Source organism: Lingula anatina, chromosome 9, assembly GCF_051362555.1.
Source record: "Lingula anatina isolate TDL-2025a chromosome 9, LinAna3.0, whole genome shotgun sequence".
Lineage (NCBI taxonomy): Eukaryota > Metazoa > Brachiopoda > Lingulata > Lingulida > Lingulidae > Lingula > Lingula anatina.
Genome location: NC_141775.1, coordinates 1,807,815 through 1,830,375, shown reverse-complemented (window position 1 = coordinate 1,830,375; position 22,561 = coordinate 1,807,815). Strand labels below are relative to the sequence as shown.

The following is a 22,561-nucleotide window of genomic DNA, read 5'->3' as shown; positions in this document are numbered from 1 at the left end:
GTTGAGGACTTAACCCAGTCTTGAACTACAGACTTTCATCTTAAACTCAGACGGGTTTTCACACGACAACACAGCTCCAAAAGCTCTCCTACTAAAACACTTCATCAAAGTTCTCCATGTTATAAAGAAGACCTAGCATAAATTGAACTACGTGAATGAGACAAAAGAGAACACACCTGGTGGAACATTAACACCTGTGACCTGCTTTCAACGAAGCATCTTTTGTCTCAAGTCTATACACAGGTTGTCCACATACAAGGAGCCCACCAAAGAAACCTGGATTAAGTACGGGGCTATCCAGAGTCAACCCAAGCCAAGTGATCCACATTAACAAGGCTTAACACTGCACAGCTGTATCAGGGACAACGCACAGGTACGAAAACAGCACAGTTTTAAGACGCACTTCAACAAGCTTTAAGTACAATATGTACAAAAGAGATAGAAGTTAATAAGAGTAAAAAGTCTAACTGAGGTTGTGTGAAATGGGTATCAGTTACAGCTGTAGAAGCTTCTGTGCTACTGTATAAGATAGCAAAGAAACCACCCAAACAGGTAGAAAGAAAATATACCTGTGCCAGCATATATGCACAATACCCTTCAATGAGCTTTAAGTGCAGTACACTAGAAGTGTATAGATATTAACCACTGAAAGTATACATTGGTACATTTGTTGTATACTTATAAATGTGCTGTATGTACACATAGATTTGACGTAATTAACACTGACCACTTAACACAGTTTAACACCACAGAAGCACAGCTGTTTGTGAGATTAAGGGATAATACAAAATAATTCACAAACAAGGTACGACACAAACAAACCTGTGAAGAAAACAAGCCCTTGTATACAATAGTGGTAAATTAAAACAGCATCCCGTGAGTTGCTTTTCCAGGTAGCCAGGGTTAAGAATTCAGGCCCCCATGAGCAGGTGAAGTGACAGAATTTAATTGACTGCAAATTAAACAAGCCTAAACAGTGATTACACGACCATTATGTAAAGTTGTCATGTAATCAGGGATAATACATAAGCACTATACTTAATGCATTTTTCCAGGGCTGACTAAATACTCTTGAAATCATCAAAAAAACTTATTAAGAAAGAAATCCAATACAGTTTATGGATAAAGGCTTTTTTGAAAAACATATTAAAAAGAGATAAAAACAGGCCAAAAAAAAAAAAAAAAAAATTTCCTTACAGGTGCTGTATGCACTAGCACAGGTAATACTTTTTAATATAATGAGTAAGAGTTGGACACCTTTTGGCTGCACTTAAGAATCAACAGCAAATAGACAGTGGTGCACACATACATCACTGAAAGTAGGACTTTGTAAACACATCCCTATGTGCAATGTCAGGACTAGAAAACACTTCACAACTGAGTAGCTCTAACAGGATCCAATGACCACTGCATGGGTAAAAAACAATGCTATTTTCTGCCCTCTAATATTTAGTGATAAAAAATAATTTCCGATGTCTCCTAACTATAGCTAGCTTTTGGGAAAGAAGCCATAGCATTACTGGATACATACCACTGGTACAGCATGTACATTTTCTCTCCCTCAGTGCCATTCACTGGTAGACATTGAGACCATTCCCACAGATATTTGGATCAAGCTATCTCCCTGGGGAGTTCCACTAAATTGCAATCAACTTAACCGGCTTAAATGTCTGTCACACCTAGTAAAGCTGTCAGGGGGTAATTATCTTTACCCCTAGCTGATTCGGTAGGTGTGACAGACATTTAAACCTCTTGAGCTGATAGCAATTTAGCGTGAACCCCTCAGGGAGTTAGGTCGATCCAGATGGATCAATCTAAGCATGGGAACCCAGACATTCACATTCTCTGGTTTGTTGACAGTTTATACAAACCAAAACAAAGAGTCTTTTCAACTGGACTAGTCTACCCTTAAGGCTCAGTTAGGTAACTGCATATCAAAAGTGTTTACGTTTCTAGTTGTAGATAATACAAAGGATATTTTGAAATCACTTCTTTAAAAGAAACCATGGGGGATGCACTGTGGTACTGCAATTTTTTTTGTAACCCAAGTTTACAACAAAATTGACCTCTATTATGGACTTTTTTTTTTTTTGCTGCCAAACAAAATTCATTGAATTTTTAAAAACCTATATCAGATAAGAACATTTAACAAAAAATTAAAAAAATTAAATCTAATTTCAGAACAGATGATCTGCGCACTAAATATGGCTGACCACCTTAAAAGCACTGCTGCTAATCCCCTTGTTCAGACCTGAATAAATTTTCATTTTTATTAAATGTTAAATATTACTATAACATTAATAAAAATGAAAATTTATTGTTCTGAACACCCTGATGGTCTCCCTGCCTTCACATGCACCATCACTGCAGGAGCCTAGCAATTAAACCTCGGAGCCAAGATTTAATTCGTTTAATGACATGTGGGGAGGCAGAGGGACCATCAGGGGATTAGGTCAGCCATATTTAGTCAGTGGATCATCTACCCGGCAGATCATCTTGTTCCTAAAAAAATGTTATGTCCAACTGCTTAGTAGACACCAAGATTAAAAAAAAAAAGATGCTAATATAAAATGCACAGGCCATAACAATACTTATCCCACTATTCCTAGTAATCTTGTATAGGATAAACCGTTAATCAACAAACCCCAATAAACCAAAAAGTTATTTATAGACAGATGCAAGCATTTTCCTTTTATAAAACTTGTGGTTGTTGGAAAAATTCACATTTGCCACGGGATATGTAAGTCATGTCAGGGCATACAGTTGATTACTTTCCATCTGTGTGAATTAAACAACAGAGATTAGGAGATATTTCAATAGATTAAGAGATATTCCAAAATAATTAACAAAATCAGGCATGACGCAAATATGCTTGCAAAAGATAATAAGCTGAAGATATATATGCACGATTCCATAGGAGTGATAAATGAGAATGCAGAATACCATGCAGTACTGACACTTCTAGGTACATCCAGGGTAGGTATTAATCACCTCACAAAGAGCAGGTGCAGCGACAGTATTTACATCGTACAAAGAACTGACAGCAAATTAAACAAGGGTGATTAACAGTAATTACATGAACACAAGACACAATGCATTTTCTGGGGCAGATTTGATACTCTTGAAACATTCAAACTTGGGAATTTTAAGGAATCCATAGACTCGCCCTTCAAAATATCAATGCCTTCAAGAAATCAATGAAAACCGAAGTACATGTTCCTTTCACTGTTTTTCCCCGCATGCCTAATGCAAACACTCTGCGTTGTCAAGTAAAATGAAGCATCTGATACAAGGTATAAAACGCTGCATTCACATGCTTGTTTACAATGTTTTCAGTACATTTTGTTTATACTGACAAGTCAAGGTCAGAAATACATGAATTTAACTGTCTCATTAAGCAGTTTAAATTTTGATTAATATTGAATCTTCTATAATCTGCATGGTTATTTTCTCAACATTTACACAAGCTAAGGAATATTTCTCATCAGAAAATCATCCAGCAGCTTCCCAAATACAAGAGAGATGTCCTGATGTACTCCCAGTTTTCGTCGAGATCTTGAAGGCATAAGTGTTAGGGTTTGCAGCACATTTAAAACAATCTATTTCAAAATCTATGCAACCTTTTTATAAAAAAAAAAAAAAAAAAAAAAAAAAAAAAAAAAAAAAAAAAAAAAAAAAAAACACTGAAGGTGCAGATTTATCCCTTGGTATTTTTCCCAAATTTTGGGGATTGAGTCATTTGGTGTAAATGGCCTCCCAGGTAAAAGTTTCTACCTATCACAAATAATGGACTTGTAGGAGCCTGATGTATCTGAGATAAAAATCTCCCGTCATGAAATAGGAGGAAATATTTGTCCATTATAAAACCCTTTATCTATCATGCTACAATAAGGTTGTTACCTGGAGACTGAGCTCTCTATCTCTAAATTCTGTTGGCAGGTCAAAGAGTGTTCTCACCAAAGAACTTCAGTCAAAAGATGGTCTCAATTTGAATTAACCTTGATCTTAGAGAGATAAACAGTAGTCTACTTAACTGAGAACAATGTGACTGTGACTTTTTTGAGAGAGAGAGAGAGAGAGAGAGAGAGAGAGAGAGAGAGAGAGAGAGAGAGAGAGAGAGAGAGAGAGAGAGAGAGAGAGAGAGAGAGAGAGAGAGAGACCTTATGTGTGAGAGATTAATGGCTACTTTATGTTTGGTCTTATAACAATTAACCCTTTACTAAAGCAAACCAAATTTTCTTGTCACCCAGTATTCGCCTAATTTTTGTCTTTAAAATACACTGAACCAACTTATAACTAGGAAGACCTTCCTTTTTTCTTTTTGTTTCACCAGTGCTGGATTGAACAGTTCAGTACTGACTGCCTCTTTTCTGTAAATACTGTGGTATGCACGTTTGGTTTTCCTTGCTTTTTTCAACATTACAGAATCTAAAACATTGAAGACCCTGCATAAACACTTGTAACCAAATTTTTATTTTCACCCCCATTAACTATAAAGAGGTAGTCAGCAATCCTGAAAAAATGTCATTATTAATGGGGTTAAGTAAAAACTTCATTTTTCTCTTTCCTCACACTGGAATAAAAAAGTCAAGTGTCTAAAACCTTGCTGCTGGATTTAATACAAAAGAAAAAAAAAAACATCCAATTATAAACATAATTTCGAGAAAAAGGATATGATTTTAAGAGGGGGTAAAATAAAACCTCCCTCCTTCCAATTTACATCAGTTTTTTAACAGTTAATGGGAGAACAGAAATAGTATTGGTATTATATCTATCAACTGGTAATGAAGAAGGGAGATAAGCTGTGCATAAGGCAGGCTGATTGCTATTCACACTGGATTCCATAGGAGTCCCTAAGCGATGTGTTTGCTTAATGACAAGTATGAGATCAATCATTTTTTATGTGAATCACACCAGCTCTGAATGCGGCTGCCAAGGAAACATTTAACCTGTGAGTCACAAGCCTAGAAAAAAAAAATGGCGCCAGTGTCCTTATCAAAACCCAGATAGACTAAGAAGATCATCAGAATCCAATAAGCTGGAGCTCTGAGCTTTATGGGTCTTATTACCAGTAGCTTAGTACTTAAAAAATGATGCTATCTAGGTACAGGAATATTCCCTACATATCTTTTTGTCATCGTTCTGAAAAAAAATTTGGACAACAAATGTCGAGGTTGACTATTAATGTTGATGAGACAAGTCATTAAAAATTATAACGTATATTTTATAGTGAGCATAGATTATTATATGATCTTATATTCCTGAATTTGAGGTCTGATAAAACCTAATATTGATTGTTAGTGTCAACACTGATCTTTTGACCAATCGCAGAAAAGGGAACAATTTAGTGCTGCCTATATTATCAATCAGAAGATAACGTTGGACGACAGCGATGTTGCAACTTCTGATGTTGTCTTGGAGAACAGTTGACATTCAGGTATTAAATTATATAATATTATAACCTTTGATTTAGCTGAGATTGATCTCCGCCAAAGTCTATAATATTATTGAATCATGTCATTCCTTATCTTTAGTATTTACTAATTTCAGATCTCCTTCCCATATTTCTTTACATCTATCACACAAGTTACAAGAAATCCATTTTAACCTGAGAAGAAATGGGTCTTTGGTCTATATGGTCCTTTAGATAAAATCCCTACTCTTTAGACTTACCAAAAAGAAAAAAATATATTTTACCTGAAAAAAAAATCAATGTGCATTAGACTAGAAAACCAAACAAAGCTGGCTTGGTGTCAAGTACTTTTTCAGATAAAGATTCAATACTTTTAGACAGCACAGATCTGCTGCACAAAGATATGTAACTTTATATGGTTGAAAAGAATCTGCCATGTCAGTTGATCAGTTCCACAAAGCAGTATTTCTTTTTGGATAGAGCTGCACCATAAAGGAGGCTTTTGTGAGTGCTCTGGTATGAAGTTAAAGGGATAACAACTTTTTGTAAGTTATCCATATTTTACAATAAATGCATTGTAAGCAGTTCATAGAAATATAATAAATTCCATTTTACCACCAAAAACGTTGGTTAACACAATTACTCTAGAATTTGTGCTTGCCATCACATCACATGACCTCCACAGATGGCTACACTCTGTAATAATCTCTTAAGAGAATATTTTACAGAACCCCCCCCCCCCCCCAAAAAAAAAAAAAAAAAAAAAAAAAAAAAAAAAAAAAAAAACTAACTTTGAGTGTAGGAATGGATTCATTAACCATTGGTTGGTAAGTATGGGGAAATTGTCCTTTACCCCAGGAAAATCCATTTTTTGGCCAAAATGAACAGTTGTTATCCCTTTAAGCTTCAACTACAATATTTTGATCCTCTCTCTCCCTCACAAACACCTGAAAGGGGTGTCATGTTAAAGACCCTAATAAATGAACCACAAAGTAACACTATCTACATGACAGGAAATGTCAAATCCATATACTTTTTACACATTAGACTGAAGTAAAAAAAAAAATGCTTGTCTTAAACTGATATGTTTATAATGACAAAAGCACATCAGTATCAAAAGAGCATCTGCTTTTTAGTTATATAATGCAATATACTTTGCACATACCTAGAGATGTGACGTGACTGCAGTGATATGTATGCTTTATTCGTTTTAAGCGCAAATATACCAATCAAAATTAACCCATTTAGTTTTTTCTCTTAATTAATAAGCTATTAAATTGTCAATTTCTCGACTCTCTTAATTAATAGACAAGCTATTAAACTGTTAATTTCTCGACTCTCATGGTTAATAGCCAGGTTATTAATTTTTTTTTTCCTCAAATTGTAAAGGTAAAGCAAACTGTACTGCACCATGTGACAAAGGCTGAAGCTGGTTTCAGTGCACAATAACATGACACACGGCGTGGAATGGGTACAGCTGTGACGTGTGAATAGTACCTCTCCCATTTTCTTGAAATTTTACCAATCAGCATTATTGAGAATGACACGTGACACATCCTTTAGTCAAGATTTTTTTCAATAATCTCAAGGGGTTGTAAATAATCCAAGGTAGAAATTTGCCGCAAATTATGGCAGTGTGATTAAGGTCAAGCCACTGTCTGGAAATTACATCATCAGCGATAATAGCAACGACCCGAGTTATCCTGAGGTCACATGTAAAATCGAACGCAGTTTCATGGAATTTCAAGGAGAGTGGGAGAAGAAGTAAAAGAAAGTGGCATATAAGGAATATAATAGCTGACACGATTACAGGGTTTTCGCAGTACTTCCTCTTAAATTCTATCGAATTACATGTTTTGCGCTAGACTTTAATAGAGCCTCCCACAGACAAGTTAACCCTAGCTCACGTGTATTTACACACGCTTTCTTGTCTCAAATGACGTCACAGAGTCTTGACATCACATGGTATCAACAGCCTTATTAGAATAATTTTCATTCCGTTTGGTGATGCCAGGCATTATTATTATATAACATTTCTGGGCTCAATAAATTCTTCTTCTTTTTATTATTATTATTATCATAAACTGATTAAGCTTTTGCCTCATGCAGATTTATGAACACGAATGTCCAAATTAATGCCATGAATTAAGAACACCACTCAACATAGTGGCCACGGGCACAGTGATAGGACCCACAAACTGTAAATCTTGTAGGATCCAGTACAGTGCTAGTGGCTACTAATTTTATGTAAGAGTACTTAATTTATGGCTCCAGTCTTTTGTGCTCTCAAATCTAAGGCTCAGGTCAGCAAGCAGCAATTATCATTTATGAGGCCTACATGACCATAAAAATAACTACCACCATTTTAATAATGAAATAATAAATTATAATTGTAAAAAACTGAGCAAATCTTAACCAAACTATAACAAATGTTTTAAATGTAAAATTGTCCTGGCTGCAGCGTCAACAAACATGGTTCACTGTCTTTGAATAATTACCTAAGCTATATAATGGATCCTGCTTCCTGTTTCCATAGATTAAGTGACACATGACGCAGGCATGCTTAATACGATTATTATGCAGATCTTAACCTTAAACAGATAGAGGAGATATACTGTTTTAATCACCGCTAATGTTCTACTATATCATATATGTCTAGGACAAAAAACCCTTCTTCCCTATTTCTTAAAATCTTCTTCCCCCTCTCCACCTCTGTCTCTCTCTCTCTCTCTCTCTTTCTCTCTCTCCCCCCCCCTTCCTTGATAATCACTCCCCACATGTGCTACTGGTTTAGCGCATAAATTTTGACCTAGTTAACCACCATGTTCATAACGACATAATATCTGATCTTCACCCACCAGACGATCTCCTATCATGCTTTCCCTTATCTCTTCATACAGTCATGCTTCTTGATAGCCCTTATCTCCAGGAATAATTAATTATTAACTCCCTATTCCATCAGACATCAAGGGGAATTGCCTCATGCTCATCAACACCTTAAAATGATGCAAAAGTTTAGGATATTAATTTGAAAAACTTCTGAAAAGAGTATAATATCATGCTTCTAGTATAATTATTATTGCAATTTTTCAAATTTAATCAGTTTTAGGGTATCACAAAAAGCGCACTTGTAGGTTTGAGATTTTAAGATCAAAATCTTTCAATATTAAAAACATAAGAACTGTAAGTGAACGCTAAATGAGACAAATTTTCACAGGGGTTGGCAGAAGACAATCATCATTATGGAGCACTTTCTCTACTGCCAAGTTTACATATAACAGCCATGGACTGAACAATATAACTTAACTTTTAAGCTTAGTCCAGACACCTGGTACTAAGTCTTTCTGATACTAACTTTCAATATTGGCAGTGACGACCAAAGCCTACCTAGGTACGTCAACTGCATCTATCTATAGGACAAATATGTCCCACGCATTTCATGAAACATACGTCATAGGATATCACAATGTTAACTTAATGCAGTGGGTCATCCAATGGCAAGTTAAGTATGTAGTCTTATTTAGATAAATCTAAATTCTTAACTTGTTTAATTTGTGACAGAGGCTATAATAACATCAGAGATTTAAAAGTAAAACGTAGGATTTACTTCATATTATTTGACACTTGATAACCACTGATGATTCGGAGAACGAAGGTCTCAAGCTTGCAGTAACTACAGGTAGCATGCAGGTATGTCATGTCTGAAGACCCTAGTTTCAAATCATGTTTGTCACATTCACCCCATATGTCCAGGCCTGTAGCCAAGTCATTTCAAAGGAAGAAGGGGGAGGGGGGGGGAGTGTCTTTTTCTGAAAAAGTGGACCTTTTACCATGAAACGTTTGTGTGCCTAAATCACATTTTACCCAGAGCCCACCTTTTCTGGCAAAAAGGGCGGTGCCTTCTAACTACCATGACAAGGTAAATATAATCACCAATTTGATTTACAAGTAGGAAAAACATAGAACATATTCATATTTATTGTTCAAATTTATTCAGCCTTGAATCTTTCAACGATTAAAAAAATGTGTACTCAAAATATACTTCCATTATCTTTATAAATTCATCATTTATTCCTTCCCTTTATTTTCAGTTTACCAAATAAACAAACTCAAATGACACAATTATTGGTGATAGTTATGATCGAGAACAGAAACCATCTTTGAGGTAAGAGGAAAAATGTAAAATTATTTTCATTATGTTGCATCTCAAAGGGAGTAAGTAACATAAGTTTTTCTCCCAAAGCTTTTTTTTTCTTGATTATTGATCAAGGCAAATCCATTATGAATATAAATGGATAAAATGGATAAATAGTCACTTGATAAGGCTTGTTTAAAACTTCTGATGTCTCTTTGGGGGAAAAAAACATGAACAAACAACCCTGTATAAGCCACAAGTATTTGTGCTCTGCTACCTCAGCAACGGAAACAGGAAAAAAAGTTAGAGGAAATTCTCATTCACTTTAACACACTTTACCCCTTCTCGGGGGTGTAGCTTGTATTCCAAAAATCTCTCGCCATCCAGAAATATGTCCTCTTATTTCTTGGTGAGACATTGGCTCCAGTTTCATAAAAAATATGCTTGAAATTAAAAGTTCTTGACTTTTAATGTAATTTTTTAAAACTATTTTGACCTAGGCTGAATGAGATATAGTCCAACAACATTAAAAACTGATTTGTTTTCTAAAAAGAAATAAAGCTCATGCTTTAAATCAGTAATTACTTAATCTTGAATCATTACAATGGACTTATCCTAAAAAAATTTTCTTTAAAAAAATTTTAAAACACATGAAAAAATACAAAAAAAAAAAGGAAAAAAGTGTTTTATATCTGCAAAAATTACCTAATGGAACAGATATTTGTAAGATGACATCTGAGAAGAACTTGAAAAGAGTAGTTTTTCCCTTGGCATGTTGAGAATATATGAGTTGTATGTCATTCATATTTTTCACCATTATGCCATTTTTATAAGCTTTCTTGTCTCCAAAATCTGAGTAAATTACCAGACAAGATACTTACCCATTTCTTAAGTCTCTAAAACAGATTTTTAAAAAATCAATGGGATTTGTAATACCAAACAACTGTGGTCAAAATGAGCTTTAGCAAAGTTACATTTTCTGTCACAGGGTCAATGGGTAGCACTCTTTTGCATTTGCTTCCTTTGACTCAATAATTTTCTCCATGTTTGTCCTCTCCCCCCCCCCCTCAAAAAAAAAAAAAAAAAAAAAAAAAAAAAAAAAAAAAAAAAAAAAAAAAACTGCCACTGTTGAACTTATGTCTCTGACCTCAGACCTAACAACACTTAAATGGATTTATCAACCACTTCATCTCATCACTTATCCGGTAGGTAGTACAAATCACATTATAAAATCTTGATCGTCTTGATTAGAGAAGGTCAGACAGCAATGACATCAAAGTTCACCTTCAAAGGTAATAAATACATATTTATGCACTACAGGGCGATATCTTGTCTGTACACATTAATATCTAATTAGAAAGTGCCGTTGATCTCCTACAGATAAAATTATCCTGATCTCTCAAAACTGGTTTCTGTTAGACAAAAGATACAGCTGCAGTTATGATTTGTCCACAGACATGTTCAGAGTTGTGTTGATGCAAACGGATTACTTTCTGTGTTATTTTTTCTATTAAGGGACATAATTGTCCACTTTCCTGTTGGGGCATACTAAAAGGTATTTGTAGAATGGACATATCTGTCTCAGACAAGAAGTTCTGCTGACGAAAACACAAAATATTTTGGAAATACTATCAACGGATTCTTACAGCAGCAAGGATTTTTAAAACATGATATAACGGTGAAAGAAATAGTCCTCAGACTAGCAACACTTTGACAGCTTAAAAGAAGGGGAAAAAAATTAAGTGACAAGAGTATCTAGACATTGTGACTGTGGAAGTACCTGTATATCTTGTTTTAGCAGATCAGTTACCTCATCAGCATCATTCAGGTAAATATCACTATATAAATGTATTGCGTGCAGACTAAATCAAAGGAAAGAGATACGGTTCAGAACAAAAGGCTTGAAATAAGTGTCAAAAATAAAAATACACTCATGTTAACATTTGCTTATCAAAAAAATTGCAGGAATTGAATTTCAGATAGGTTTATAATTTGGAACTAGTACAGACATAACTGTCTACACTGAAAAGATTGAATGAAGAAAACTGAATATATAATATTAGAAATTGTGTTGGTTTGTGGCCAAAAAGTTTGTACAAATTTTATTGAAAAATTCAAAACACTTAGTTTGGAGGGAATAAAGTAAAAACAATTTTAAATATTATTTTAGTTACTATCACTTTATGCCTTGGTGGAGACCTGCGCTATAAATGTTACAATCACTTAATGATAGCCATCATTTTCTATTTGTAATTTTTCTTTAAAACAAATTCAGGTTTTTGAAGATAGTTTTCTTTAACTGCGCAACTAACAGAAATTATACCATCATTCTTTTTGTGAGAACTTTTTTTTTTTTTTTTGGAAAACCACATTGTCCCACAATATCAGATTTAACCATAGCAACTAAAATTATGATATTTGACTTCAAAATAGGGAAGTCATTCAATCTTATTTATATTATATCTATCAACACAAACCCACACACACTCACATTCTGACTTAATTTAAAAGTTTATTTTAAGCTTGTATCCATTCACAACAAAAACCATCTAAGTTGGTGGTAAGAAACACAGAGATACAGTCAATGATCTAACCACATAATGGAAAGGTCATGTTTAAGAAAAGGAAATAGATGATGTCAGTTTTGTTCTTAAAGATGAGGAAATATACAGCTTGTTCTTATGACAGTCATAGCACATTTAATTACTTCCTTTGAGATGAGTAAGAAGCTTGGCACATTTATTCATAAAGATATGGTTCAACTAAATACTCAAACCCTTTTAGCTTAATTAAATAAACTGCATTTCCTATGAAGTTGGGCCCACTTATCTAGGAATGACCCATCTTACTTACTAGGCTGTCAGTATGATATTGGTTACCAGACGTCCTTAAATCCTGTTGGTAAAATCTACATAGTGTGGCTGCTATTCCAGATAACTTGGGTCCACCTTTCTCACTGGACCGTCTGTTGGTAAAATCTACATAGTGCGGCCGCTATTCCAGATAAGTTGTGTCCACCTATCTTAGTACAACTCATCTTACTGGACCATCTCGTTATGATAACCCCCTCTCCCCCCCCCCAAGCACCAAACCTAATTCTAACCTATAAAATTCTGTACTAATACTGTACTACAAATCTACTGATTACTATCTGCTATTTGAATGGCTTTTTGTGACGAGTAGATATTTTTCACAGAGAGGGTTATATTTTAGGGATACCACTTTACTTTATTTGACTCCCCTTCATAAGCTCTCCACAATTTTGCTTCTGGATTTTTATCTTTATTAATAACTAATTTAGTTAACAACGGGCCATGCCCTGCACCTTGCAACTGTCTTGATCTGTTAAGGTAAATCTCTTAATAGACAGATGATTAAGTTGTCATTCTCTCAAAACACACCAATACACTTTTAGCCATACATCCAAACAGGACCACCAACACGCATTTTAATTTGATAATTTAGATGCTGGATAGACTAAATCACACAGAATAAGGCAACATACGGAATTAGACAACAGCTCTGTTGATTTATAATGTAGTTGCTACTTCTATCTGTAATACATAAGACGGGGGTTTATTTTTCTTCCATTTTGGCCTTGGGGCCTATTGTAAGTTTCAGTGTAAATGGTGTGACTTACAATCACTTTAATAAGTCGTGCCATGAATATTATCTTCTCATAATAAACCCACCCAAAGACCTCTATAACATTATTAGATGAGGCAACAGTGTTTATGGTAATTACTCCCAAAATGTGACTACATTATCTGTTCCCAAAAAGAATGTTTTACTAAAAATATATGGAATAGTGCACAGATTCCTCAGAATCTCTGAAAAGTAATCTACTTACAGACAAATAGTATGTTTGTATATTTTTCATAAAAATCAGCCTTAAAAATAAAAAAAGGTGCTTGAAATTTAATAACAATTTTTGTATAGAAAAAATAATTAAATCCACCCCTTCTTGAGTCTGATGACAGCACTAAAAAGAAAACGGTGACACTTCCTTATTTTATTACCAATTAATTCATTCACATAATGGCACGTCTGACTCACAGTCTTGGTAAGAACCTGATGGAGAAGAAAATATCTCTGCATCTTTGAAGAACAGTTCAAGGTAAAATGAAATTTTACTTCCTTAAAGGAAAATAATTTAAAAACAATCTGATGCATATTTAAAAAGTGATATACACTGCATTTATACATGAGCTTTACCTTTCTGGTAAGCCTTTACTTTCCAGTTGTAAAACATTTTTAGTGCTCAAATAGTTGACATCTACCTATTCTAAGGACATTTCATAATCTTTCTCCACAAACCCACTTTTTCTCTAATATTCATAGCATGGCTATGAAAAATATTTTTTTATAAAATAAATATCAATGTTGAAAGTTCATTGACAAGAGGAAATTTTATTTAAAAAAAACTTGAAAGGAAATTCCATTTTTTCAGTCAAAAAGTGGCAATTTTTGATGCCATTTATGAGAGAAAATTCACCCTTTGATGGTGCAAAAGAAATAAACATTTTGTTCCCAATTGATAACATCCGACATCCTTTTATTAGTTGGTTACAAGTTTTAAATCCTCTTCCATCATCAGTAACATAATCTCATAACAGTATCATACAACTCTTTATAGAAATATGGTATTGAAAATTGTACAACTTAAAATACAACTGACTTCTCCCAGGATCTTTCCACTTTTTTATTATCATGGCATTACCTTTGGGCAAACGCCTTCCATTGCTTAAGTACTGAGAATTAAAAATTCTTCATTCAGGTAGAAGAAAGGCAAAGTCTATTCAACTGAATAAGGACTAATTTTGCTCAATATGGACAATGTAAATTAATTGTTAATCACTTAATTTATTTCATGACTTGCTTTCCGTCTTATTATCAACAGTTCTTATACATAAATATTCACCTTGTAAAATTCTTCATTCAGGTAGAAGAAAGGCAAAGTCTATTCAACTGAATAAGGACTAATTTTGCTCAATATGGACAATGTAAATTAATTGTTAATCACTTAATTTATTTCATGACTTGCTTTCCGTCTTATTATCAACAGTTCTTATACATAAATATTCACCTTGTAGGCATAGCAACAGCAGATAGGAGGTAAGGAGTGCTGGGCTAGAAATAGGAATTAAAGATGCTGTCATTGGTAACCCCAGTACACAAAATGTTAAAAGAAAAAAAAAATACCGCGACAGTATCATATGTCAGAAAATATTTGGCTCAAATATGGCCATTAAAATCATGAAATTGTCTTTTCTGAATTTCTTAGGTATACCATATTTATAAATACATATAAATATCTATGGCTTGGTACAAAAAATCTCCATAATTTATTACACATGCCACACAAACACCTGTACATTACCCAGCCAACAAACATGCTCATTATGCTTTTAACAATGCAAAGACCCAATTGGGATCTGGCCTAGTCCAGTAAGTGTGTGTGTGTGTGTGTGTGCCCGCGTGTGTGCATACATGCGTGTGTGTGTGTGTGTGTGTGTGTGTGTGTGTGTGTGTGTGTGTGCGTGCGTGTGTGTTTGTGTTGGTTGGTACTAATAAAATCATGTGCTTTTATTTCCAGGTAAAAACTACCCCATCCACACAATGAATCTCCACCACCATATTCCTGCCATGGCAATTTTGCTATCCCTAGTATCACATGTGGCCGCGGACTGTCCAGTACGGCCACCTTGCACCTGTGATGAACTCGGCACAAACTCCGACGGAACAAAATCATGGTCAGTTAATTGCGTAAACAAAGGACTGACCATGGTGCCGACCTTTGACACCACCAAGGACTCAGTTGAAGAACTATTACTGGGAAAGAATCATATCTCTAGCATATCCAATGATGCATTTAGCACTCTAAAAGGCCTCAACTTTATTGATTTGAGTGAAAACAATATCAGCTATATTGGAGAGAAAGCATTCCTCGGACAAAAAAACAGCCTGGAATATCTGTATCTGGGGAAGAATGTCCTGACGGCAATTCCTGTCTTTGCAGAAGACATGTCTATATTAAGAGAATTGGTGCTATCAACCAATCAAATGACGACCATTCCAGCAAACGCCTTCCACAAGACTCCAGCACTGTCAAAACTGTACCTGAACAGCAATAAAATCTCAACCATAGATGGCGCCGCATTTGATGACATTCAGAACAGTCTCGATCTGCTCAATTTGCAAAATAATTCCCTCACTTCCAATGTCATTCAAGTGCTGGCCAACCTTCCTAAACTTAGGATCCTTTACCTTGCCTATAACCCTTTGGGAAACATTCCACAGGCTGGCTTTGGGCAAGCATTCCAATCCATCCAAGATCTGAACTTGGAATTTACCCAACTGTCAGAATTTCCCGTTGTTCTCTTGTCCCGGTTTTGGAAACTGAGGACCCTGATGCTCAGTGGCAACCAGATGGCCTCCTTTGATCTGCCCACCGTTGGGAACCTAACTTCTACCTTACAAAATCTCTACCTTCACAATATGGGGCTCACAAAAATCCCCAAAGGGATTGCCCAGATGAAAAACCTGCATCGCCTGGAATTGAGCAGAAACTCTATTGCTACATTAGACACATGTGCCTTTCACAACAATACAAACCTCAGGACGGTTTCACTGTCTGGGAACCCATTGGAATGTACCTGCAATGCTGCAGGGTTGCGTTTTTTACAAAACATCTTGAGGAAGGACTTCAAAGGACTCGATCAGCCGTGCCCCTCTGAATCACTCAAGGAGTACACTGTCACAACATTCCCCATTGACCACTGTGATACTAGAGATCTCTGTAATTCTAAGCTGCTTTCAAGTACAACCTCAATGCCAACGCAGTCACCATCTGCATCGCCAGTCGCTAGTGGCACAGCAACGATGTCTACAGTAGAGGTAACGACTAGATTGACACCAGCAATGGCGGTTGTCACGGTAATGGTAGTGGTATCCCTGAGGTGATGGTGTTATTCCCAGCTACTCCTCTAGTTTACTGACTTTCAGTAAGTATTGGTTAAAGGAATACAATGCGTGTGTGACCTTTATATATATATATATATATATATATATATATATATATATATATATATATATATATATTAATAAATTTGGTTTTTGAGCACTTATTTTTAAATATTTACTATCATGGGCAAAATACAGCTACTACAAGAATGGCTGAAAATTATTTTAAAACTTAGAACTACTAATGTAGATAATGATTTTGGCAAGTTTCAGATATGATGGCAATTAAGATATCAAAAGTACCAAAATATCCAGAAAAAATGTTGTTGCTATATGAAGGTCTAACACTATACACTGTATAACCTAAAGAAGGGTCCATCCACTGCCATACCTCTCCCTGCCCAAGAAATACGGCACACAAGGCTGATCACTTATGTGGACTTTCTGACAAAACAATTTTTTTTCATGGTCCCTCGGAAGATAAAAAAGACCTATTCTTGACAAAAATTTTGAATGAGACTTTCAATTTTTTAGAAGTATTTCTTATTTTCATTTTGGTTCAAGTTTACATTTAACAATATTTTCATTATCAGGATTTATTTATTTAATTTTGAAAACAGTATTTTTTATGATCTCTCAAAAGGAAAAAAATTAATTTTGAAAGAATTACCCGAGAAGAAATATCCGAACACCTTTAAATATGATGTTAGCCAAGCCAGAATAGCTGTTGTGTTTTTTTAAAGTAGCCAGCAATCTTTTGTGTATAATCAGATGGACAAAGACACAAGAATAGTTCAATAACTGTTAAGGCCGTTACCAATTAAAAAAAAAATTCATATTTTAATACTTTCAAGTTCTATTACATACTAAATACTATATATCAGCTCATCTTGAAGTGGCATCTACAACCAATTCACAATAATAAACAACCATACTTCCAACAATGGTTAGCTCAACGTAAATTGGATTCTGAATGTGGCAATGCCAATGTTATATAATTCCCATGTCAATCTACATTCAATAGGTTTAGTCTTGAATTTGGTCAGTCTTATCCTTCAGTCTTATCCTTCAAGCTAAACAATTTGCAGTTTTTTTTGTTTTTTTTTTGCTTTGCTCCTAAATAACCACTAACATTTTAACAAAGGTCCCTGTTCATCACCTGCTTTACTTAACATTAATGGGAGGTCAACTTGACTACATAACACATAAGAGCTTTACTTAGATTTTTAGTCTAAATACAAGTAAGAGCTTTACTTAGATTTTTAGTTTACTGACCATTTGAGCTGCCATGAACCAGTAGTAATTTTAAAAGTAACTGAACACGTACAATTTTTTTCTGGCCCAGATCCAAATAACTGGCAATTGGCCTGCAGCCAGTAACAGTGTTACAGGGCATTTACACCACTCCTACCTTGTCCCGCAAATACTGCGACTCAACATGTTAACTTTATTCTAAGATTAACACTTTGGCAAACCTCTGCATGTTCTACCTAAGTTAGTTAGTCTATCTCACAATACTTGTCATTAGAATTTCAATAATAAAATAATAATAAATAATTTTGATTTAGTTGCTACCACTCAATAGGAATGTTCTAATTTTAAGAAATTACATCTTAAAAATACAGTACCTATGAAGTTCACAATTTTCCCCCATTGAAAAGATTGAGTAATTAACGTACTGTCCACAAAAGAGGGCCAATCCTCTCACTTCAAGTGAACAGAAATAACAGGACATGCCACCATTCAGTCCACAACATGCATTGCACACGCCTCATAAAATCAACTTACGGTATTCAAAACAATAGCCAATTATTGACTGAAAGGAAATTCACACCTTAACAGTTACTAACTGAATGAAAACAAAGCCCACGCTTCACACGAAATTGGAAATCAACTTTTGTTTGATCAGCTAGAGTAGGTGGTGGTTAGAAATATCATGTTATGGAGGAAACAAATTTTGGTAAGCAAAAAAAAAAAAAAAAAAAAATCACCCCAACACTTACCACAACAACCCTTCACTAAATGTTCAATCTTTTTTTTTTCAAGTCAAACAAAATGACAATTATTTCTGATTATTAATAATGTTTTCACACATCCCTGTACACACACAATTATATATATATTCAAAAATATGAAATTTAAAACTGTCCAATTTCTACACAATAAGCTGAAAGCAAACCTTAGAGCTTTGTCCCAACACTTGGGACTTCATCAGTAACGCTGAACTTACGTGTAGAAATTGAACAGTTTGAAATTTCATCATTATGAGTAACACTATGACAAAGATCAACTTTGATCAGAATATACATTCATCTTAATTATTTATTCATTTATTTGTTTTCTGTCCTCTAGGTTATGGATGCAACCAACGAACACCAAGCTTCCACTGATGATGGAAAACCATCATCTGCTCTCCTGAGTTCAGACAGTGTCGAAACAGTGGCAAACAACGCAACAGATCAAGTTGGCCAAACAACAACGCCAAGTCTGTCAGATCCCAGTCAAGACACCACGGCAAGCACCAAAAGCCTATCAGAGCTCAGTAAAGACAGCATCATTACCACAGAAAGCTCATCAAAACCACTTTTGGATCCAATTCAGAGGAATGAAAGTGTAAAATCAACTTCTGAAGCCCAAAGGCAGACCCCATTCCGTTCTACAGGAGAATGGACAAATAGCAACACTACAATTATTCCTGATATATCTTCAACATCACCTGTCTTCTCCATCACCCAAACAACTATGCAGAGAACATCACCAGGACAACTGAGAGATAACACAGAATCAAGCGACCAAAGTATACCAACAGAAACAACCAGCAGCCAGAGTATACCAACAGAAACAACTAGCAGCCAGAGTATACCAACAGAAACAACTACCAACCAGAGTATACCAACAGAAACAACCAGCAGCCAGAGTATACCAACAGAAACAACCAGCAGCCAGAGTATACCAACAGAAACAACTAGCAGCCAGAGTATACCAACAGAAACAACTACCAACCAGAGTATACCAACAGAAACAACTACCAACCACAGTATACCAACAGAAACAACCACCAACCAGAGTATACCAACAGAAACAACCACCAACCAGAGTATACCAACAGAAACAACCACCAACCAGAGTATACCAACAGAAACAACCACCAACCAGAGTATACCAACAGAAACAACTACCAACCAGAGTATACCAACAGAAACAACCACCGGCCAGAGTATACCAACAAAAACAACCACCGGCCAGAGTACACCAACAGAAACAACCTCCGGCCAGAGTATACCAATAGGAACAACTACCGGCCAGAGTATATCAATAGGAACAGCTACCGTCCAGAGTATACCAACAGAAACAACCACCAACCAGAGTATACCAACAGAAATAACTACCAACCAGAGTATACCAACAGAAACAACCACCAACCAGAGTATACCCACAGAAATAACTACCAACCAGAGTATACCATTAGAAACAACCACCAACCAGAGTATACCAACAGAAATAACTACCAACCAGAGTATACCAACAGAAACAACCACCAACCAGAGTATACCAACAGAAACAACCACCAACCAGAGTATACCAACAGAAACAACCAGCAGTTGGGGTGTACCAACAGAAATAACAACCACTCCCAGTATACCTACAAAACCATCAACCAATGAAAGTACATCAACTGAAGCAACCACAAGCCCTACCGTGCCTACAGAAATTACAATAGTTACAAAGCCTGCATCAACAAAAATGGCTGGCATGAGTATCATCACAACAACCACACCTAATACTACAACCACTAATACACCAACAAATACATCCATTAATGCCACAAGCACAAGCACAACATCTCCAACTACTACTGTTCTGAAAACAAATGAAACCACACCCATGATTATAACCATGCCCTCAACAACCAAACTGCCTGAGCCCACAACTACCACCCAAAATTCCACCTCTACAATTACTACCCCAACAACTACAACCACTTCAACATCTACAGCAACTACCCCAACAACTACAACCACCAACCCTACAATTATAAGCACTATTCCCACAACTACAACCATTTCAACAACTACAACCACCCCAACAACTACAACCACTACTGCCAGACATACAACCACCACCCCAACAACTACAACCACAATCCCCACAACTACAACCACCACCCCAACAACTACAACCACTACCCCCACAACTACAACCACCACCCCAACAACTACAACCACTACCCCCAGAACTACAACCACCACCCCAACAACTACAACCACTACCCCCACAACTACAACCACCACCCCAACAACTACAACCACTACCCCCACAACTACAACCACCACCCCAACAACTACAACCACTACCCCCACAACTACAACCACCACCCCAACAACTACAACCACTATTCCCACAACTACAACCACCACCCCCACAGATACAACCACTTCACCCACAACCATTACACCCACAACTACAACCACTACATTCACAACTACAACCAATACTCCCACTACTACAACCAACACCCCAACAACTACAACCAACCCAACAACTTCAGCCACCACACCAACAACTACAATTACAATTAAGACTTTCACATCCTCAATACCAATAACAAAAGAAAATAACACAGTTTCTGCAAACCAATTTTCAACAACTACCACGTACAACTATTCCAGTAACAACTATGGGAACACCCCAACCCAAACACTGGAATCCACAGATATAATAGTGCTGTCAGTCATAGGAACAGTAATACTGGGAGCTTTCATAATTATTGTCATCATAGTGTTGTACACAAGGAAGCCCAAAAAACCCCTGTCACTGTATATGATATGAGGATAAGAAACCTGTTAAAGTGTTACTCAAAAGATCCAAGTAACTATGGACGAAAATCATCGCAGGCCGATGAAGGACCCTTAGTAAAACCTGGATGTATATGTGACAAAACATACCATGAGGGAACTAAGAGACAAAGTCAATATTTACTCTAGATGCCAAAGAAACCATGGTCACATTGTGTGCTTACAGCTTAATCAAGGGGTCAAAAAAAAAAGTCAAAGGATGGCAACTCTGTATTTTGGCAGGAATAGTGTCAAAATGGGATTATCCTTGGGTATATATTTTCTATTGGTTAATAAATCCATTTTGACATTCAATATAAGGTTTTTTTTAAGTGTTTTTTTTTTTTTTTTTTTTTTTGTTATAACCTCTTAAGAGTGGCAGCCATCTATAGAGGTCCACATGGTCTGATGGCAAGATTTTAGAATAATTCTGATGACCACCCTTTTGGTGGATAAAATGGATTTTATCATATTTCTATGTGTTGTTTTCAATGTATTTATAGCAGAAATTTGAATCTCTAATGAAGGGTTATCCCTATAATATTCAACCTGGCAGAAGGATGTGACTCAGACAGACCACATACCAACAACCCATTGTGTCATGCGCAGTCTTAAGAATGAGTGAGGCCTCCAAGAGACTTAATTAAGCTGGATGATACAAATATCAATTTAGCACCTAATTTGAGAAAACTGAAGACTTGTCACAGTTTGACAATACTTCTTTAAAAGACTGAAGAAGGCAGTTATGCCATTTGATGAAATGCAGATCTAAAGCATTAAAATGCTATGAAGTTGATATCCTAGGCCAAAGAGTGAACAAAGTTCTGAGGTTGACTTCAGTTACTCTCATGACAGTATTTTGAACTGATGGCAAACTTTCTGTAAATATCATTTTTAAGCATCACAGATTTTAATGTTTTCATAATTATTCTTTAGACAAGCAGTAGAAATTATTAAAATATTAGAAAATTGTTTATCAAGTCCTTTACATAACTTCAGCAATATGTTTTCTTCCTCACCAAGATTAAGTTCTTATAACAGTATCATCAATCAACTGTACAAATCTTATTCATATATTTTATTATTTATACATTATTATTAAATATTATATCATATGTATAGTTTTAAAAGTTAATCTACTCAAACATCCTTGTGGTCTGTCAAGTAGCTTTTTAATTAAATGAATCTATAGGCCTTAGTGATGAGGGAAAAAAT

At 35.6% G+C, this 22,561-nt stretch overlaps 2 protein-coding genes across 9 annotated transcripts in view; one reads left to right on the top strand and one right to left on the bottom strand.

Moving 5' to 3' along the window:
* LOC106175431 (centrosomal protein of 104 kDa) overlaps positions 1-22,561 on the bottom strand; it is a 65,214-nt gene that overhangs the window by 10,096 nt on the left and 32,557 nt on the right. For 2 of the 6 annotated variants that reach the window (XR_015331252.1, XM_086996404.1), the window contains exon 22: positions 14,635-14,678. The exons of the other annotated variants lie outside the window; for them this stretch is intronic. Coding sequence is in view for 1 of the 2 variants with exons in the window: in XM_086996404.1 (XP_086852530.1) it covers positions 14,635-14,678 (44 nt within the window). In the remaining variant the exon portion in view is untranslated. The remainder of the gene's footprint in view (positions 1-14,634; positions 14,679-22,561) is intronic. 6 annotated transcript variants of the gene reach the window in all.
* LOC106175432 (uncharacterized) lies at positions 9-21,818 on the top strand. Of its 3 annotated transcripts, XM_086996399.1 has the most exons (4): positions 9-373; positions 9,505-9,578; positions 15,145-16,484; positions 18,864-21,818. In XM_086996399.1, exons 3-4 carry the CDS (start codon positions 15,168-15,170, stop codon positions 21,339-21,341), a joined length of 3,795 nt encoding a protein of 1,264 aa, XP_086852525.1. In that variant the 5' UTR covers positions 9-373; positions 9,505-9,578; positions 15,145-15,167; the 3' UTR covers positions 21,342-21,818. The 3 variants fall into 3 exon arrangements, with proteins under 3 accessions (XP_086852525.1, XP_086852524.1, XP_086852526.1); XM_086996398.1 differs by lacking the exons at positions 9-373; positions 9,505-9,578 and adding an exon at positions 10,991-11,376; XM_086996400.1 differs by lacking the exons at positions 9-373; positions 9,505-9,578 and adding an exon at positions 10,992-11,376 and having other exon boundaries at positions 15,145-16,445.

What these genes read in the sequence shown, in the direction of transcription:
- LOC106175432 (XM_086996399.1), top strand. Translation starts at nt 15,168, where the DNA reads ATGAATCTCCACCACCATATTCCTGCCATGGCAATTTTGCTATCCCTA. An exon ending in CAGCAATGGCGGTTGTCACG is followed by an intron (nt 16,485 to 18,863) that starts GTAATGGTAGTG and finishes TCTGTCCTCTAG; the next exon opens with GTTATGGATGCAACCAACGA.